General features: G+C 38.5%; 1 protein-coding gene across 1 annotated transcript in view; it reads left to right on the top strand.

Moving 5' to 3' along the window:
- The first annotated feature begins 3,545 nt into the window (after nucleotides 1-3,545).
- The window catches only part of LOC107099786 (acetylcholine receptor subunit gamma-like), a 21,042-nt gene continuing 19,786 nt past the window's right edge, over nucleotides 3,546-4,801 (top strand). The window contains exon 1 of the mRNA XM_015398047.1: nucleotides 3,546-3,930. Coding sequence (XP_015253533.1) covers nucleotides 3,864-3,930 — 67 coding nt within the window. The 5' untranslated portion in view covers nucleotides 3,546-3,863. The remainder of the gene's footprint in view (nucleotides 3,931-4,801) is intronic.

Here is a 4,801-nt window from a genome sequence, read left to right as displayed (position 1 = left end):
GCTTATCTTTAATATTTTTTGACCTATGGACCAAAAATTGTTAGATCATTTTTATTCCACTCAAGTCTAAGGTCTATAAGTCATATTGATAAACAGCCTAATGTGGATCATAAATGCCATTCACATGATTATTTCCTCCCATGGTTACAAATCCAAACGTTGGTTTAGTCTGTGCTATCAGAGGGAGCTAAGCAGACATTGAACTCCACGCTCAAGCTGCACCACGTGTCTGCCCATGAAGAAGGGCTTAACAATGGCATTTTCAAGCAGAGCGGGGAAAAACGTGAAAGCAGGGCCATTCATTACAAGGCTGGAGGGGAGGGGGGTAAAAGGGCTTTTATTCAGTTTAGCCAGTGGATGATCTGATCTAAAACAGGCACTACCTGATAGAAAGCTGCTGACTCGACCACTCTGACAGGGCTTGTCACTGTTCTGTTACATTTGGGGTTTTGTGAATGGAAATTAAACAAAACATAATGAATCTAAATCTTTTCAACTGAGTCCTGCCCATCTATTCCTCTGTCTGCAATAAAACCCTTATCTATCATGGCTACAAACTACCCTCAGTAGCAGTATAATTACTCTTGTCACGTCTAACCGTACAATTACAATTGCATGCATGCAATGAAATTAGGCAATATATGAGCAGAGTAAAACTTTGCATGTAACAACATGGATGTAAAACAGGAGAGATCTGTGTGAGACTGGAAACTAAAACGGTGCAATATCCTGACAACACTATCACCATGGTGAAGCTGGTCAGAGCTGATGGGAGGCTGAATGGTCATAAATCAGAACAGAAGGTTTTAAACGCCTTTTTAAAGGCGGTTAGACATTTAAGACCAGGACCAGTGTTCACAACTATAAATGCACAGCCAGAGCTACTATATAATGATTAATAACAAAGGATATTCAAATGTTACGATGGTCCAGTCATATTACTTACCTATATATTTAATTGATAAATTATTATAAACAGACTTAAGACAACCAGACTTTTGTTCACATTTCCTGAAGACGATATAAGGACTTCTATCCAAGACACTGTCAAATCTGTCAGTTTGCATCAGAGCAATTTGTAGTTTGAGTCCTTACTTTGGAGAACATGAAGGCCAAAGGCTGTCTCTAGGTTCTTTGGTCCCCAAGGCCAGTTTCCCTTTACCCCCCACCCCCCGCGCGCTAAACTCACACACTTCCATAAAAGCAACTCCACTTATTCAATAATTATTCATTCATTCATTTTATTTTAGATGTATGCACAAAAACTTTTAAAAGCAATAACCGGAAGAATAAATAAAACTTTAATTGAAAGAGTTTCGATATTACCATAACCAACAAATTAAAATTGCATGCAGATGTGACTGATGCTAAATCAAAAAGAACATAAACCTGTACAATCAATTGTGAAACTAAAATGTTAAGTTTAAAACAATAAATTTGAAAGGAAGACTAATACTTAGACCCAACTTTAACACTTAAACATAAAAGAATAAAAGTAAACTTGGAAGATAAGAGCCATGAGAATATTAAAATGATCAAATGTTTTGCAAATATCATGGGGGTGAAGTACAAAATCAAAATCAGCATAAAACTATACAATAAAAAGCAAAAGTAAAAAATATTTAATTCTCATTGTAAACAATTTTTTTGTTTTTCAAAGCTGTTACTAATAAAACGTAAAAACATTTAAAAACAATGTGCAATCAAAGTAATCTCAAACAACAGAGAAGCACTAAGATCACAACTCAAAGAAAATAAGTTATAGTGGTTTACCCACACGGTAAACAGCACCAGAGCGGAGAGGCTGCAGCTGTGCTTCTGAAGGTTTGATTCAGTGGGCCTTACAGAGGTCTAGGAGAATGTGAGTGAGATCCAAGAACGTTGGTGCCTCCAAGAGGAGTCATGCTGGACAGCGGGCAGGCAGGTGATGAAGACTGAGAACTGCTGCACACAGGTAAGATCTTTTCCATGAACATCGGAGACAAATCGATGTTCACTGGTTGTCTGGAACAATAACAGAGTCCACATTAAAGGAGATTCACAAGAAGAAACATTTCAACAAGAAGGACATTCCTGGTTTAGATCTTTGGCTGGAATACCATCCGATGGAATCATTCAGTGAAAAGAGATGATCTTTCGCCAACATACATACAGGCTATTCATCTTGGTTGAGAAATGTTCTCAGGTTTAGCAGCAACATGGGTCAGCCCAGACACCAGCAAATATCCTGTCTGTGAAAAGAAGCTCACTTTCACCAGAAAAACAGCAAAACCCCAGAGACCCTAACAGCATGGCATGGCATCCAAACTTCATCAGTTTTGGAGCATTTTTTGGGGCAGAAACACAGAAACTCCAGGGTGGTATTTCATAAAACTTGCTCAGACTTGGATGCCCAATTCCAATTCAACTTTGGTGCAATATACAAAGCTGCAATTGCCCTGGTTTTATCGAAAGGATGCCTGTCTTGCTAAATATCACCAACTCAAAGCAGGTTTAACTAATCAGTGTTGCCTCTCTCATAAGCAAACAGTGCAGTCAATCACCGAGTTTATTGAGAAACCATGGCAAGACATGAACATCTGTTTGCTTTTCATTTTTTTTATTCCTGTACAGAAACACAATATGAAATGTTACCAATAAAATTATAAATTTTTAAAATTCCTTAATCAGATCTTATCTCATCTCTAGTTTCTTACAGATACATTTTTCATTTATATCCCTTTTTGTCTGGAAAATGCAGAACCCCTTTAATACAAAACCCTGCATTTTCCTTTCTGGGTTTCACATCTGAGAGTCGGTAGATACCTTCAAAACATTCATTTTTTATAGAGCATCTCAGTCAACAATTTTTGCAAATCAATTTTGACAGATGAAGATCTTCCTCCATGTGAACTTATGTCCTAATCTGATATTTTTCTGGATGTAAACACAAAAGTCTCCTAAACCTAAAGCTGGCATAGCTTGGTCCTTTAATCGGCCTCTGGGTCATAAGTGTGAGGGACTTAAACACCATCTGCAAGCTCCAGTTACTGTAAAGAGGCTCGTCTCTGTTTTCCTAACTGTATATTTAGAAGTACGTCACATTCTGAGCAACTCACATGGCACATTCCAGATTGCGCTGTTGCATTCGGCCCTGACTGAAGACATTACCTTTATCACTCAGAGCAATAGTTGGAGCTGCAAGATGTTTAAATTCTATTTTAAAGACAGCTGCAGAAAAACAGAAGAAGCTAGCTGACTTATCTTGATGCAGATCAGATTCTCTCTCCTCAGAGTTTTATTGGCTTTTCTATGCTGCGTTTGCCTCTAGTTCATACTGGTATTCAGTCCCGCCGCTGAACTCCTGCAGTGGAAGTGGTATGAGTCTGCAGTATGTATAAATACCCAGCACACATAGCAGAGGGGGAGCAGGCCCAACACAGCCGGTCACCTGTTCTCCTTGCTCCCCCCATGGGGGTCTGTGAGTCTGCTCCTTTTCATTAGCTTCATACAAATCAGTTTGAAAGGATATGAGTTGTCAGTGAAATTAGACATATGTGTATCGACAGGCAAACGTTTGAAAAAGCTGGGTTACTCGCTACAGAAGACCAGGTGTTATGTGTTGCTGTAGATGTTCGATAATCGTGATGATGATTATTGTAGATGACTGGAGTGTGACTTGAAGTCCTGGTTTAGTGCCTTCAGCTGCTGTGTAACCTGAGCCTTGGATATATCCACAGCGGGGCTGGACAACAGTCAGAGTGTTTGATAGGGGAGATTTAAGGCTCTTCCCCTCTGTCTTTACTCTCACTGTCTTTCTCCCCCTCACACTTTGTATTTAAACATAGCGAAGAGGAATGCATTAGGGGGGTCTTGGAGACATAATGGCTGTGCCCAGTCTGGGGAAGATTTTCGGCCTTCTAACTGCTCTGGGGACTCTAACAAGCCTGGGTAAGTGGTGCGTTTGGGAACTTTTCGGGATCATCTGCTGAGCTGTTATGCCGTTTGCATGTTCTATTCGGGCAGCAGACCAACAGCATTCAAGATGACGAGCAATAAAACTCTCACCTCGCTGAGTCATTATGGGTAAAAAATCTCCTGTTTGCGTTTTACTGTACAAAAGATGTAGCTAGACAGAAGTTTAATCCTATTTTCAGGCTTTAAATTTCTTTCTTCAACTATAAATCTCTAATGATTCCTTTAAAATATAAAATCCCTTTCTTTATAGGCAAGAGAAGTTTCTTTACAAAGCATATTTCAGTAATAGGACAGTTTAAAGTGCTGCAGAGGAATAAAGAAAGAGAAAAAAACAGAAATGCAAATAGTGACATAAGGGTCATTAATTAATTAATAACCATGAATAACTTAGCTGAATAAAAATGAATAATTTAACTAATGAAATCATTATAATGAGGTTTCATAAAATTATTCATAATAAATTAATCCAATTTGGACAACAAAATAAATTAATCATTTTTATATAGCAAAGTCAAAGGTCGCTCTGAAACAAATATGTTTTTAATCTTGATTTAAAGCAACTAATGGTTTCAGCACTTTTACAGTATCAGGGAGAAAATGAACTAATAGCTGCTTCTACATGTTTGGTTCTGGTTCAGTAAAGTAGATCTGATCCAGTAGACATGAGAGGTCTGGCTGTCGATCCAACAAGCTGACAAAAAGCCTTTAATGTATTTTGGAGTGAAGCCATTCAGTGATTCCTAGACAGAAGTATTTTAGAGTCTAGGCTTTAGAACTGGGCTGATCTCTCTACTTTCTTAGTTCTAGTGAGGATGCAAGCAGCAGCGTTCTAGATCAGCCGCAG

This window comes from Cyprinodon variegatus, unplaced genomic scaffold, assembly GCF_000732505.1.
Source record: "Cyprinodon variegatus isolate N-32 unplaced genomic scaffold, C_variegatus-1.0 Scaffold908, whole genome shotgun sequence".
In the NCBI taxonomy this organism is placed as follows: Eukaryota; Metazoa; Chordata; class Actinopteri; order Cyprinodontiformes; family Cyprinodontidae; genus Cyprinodon; species Cyprinodon variegatus.
Note: the sequence above shows the minus strand (reverse complement) of the source record. Positions and strands in the feature narration are given on the sequence as shown.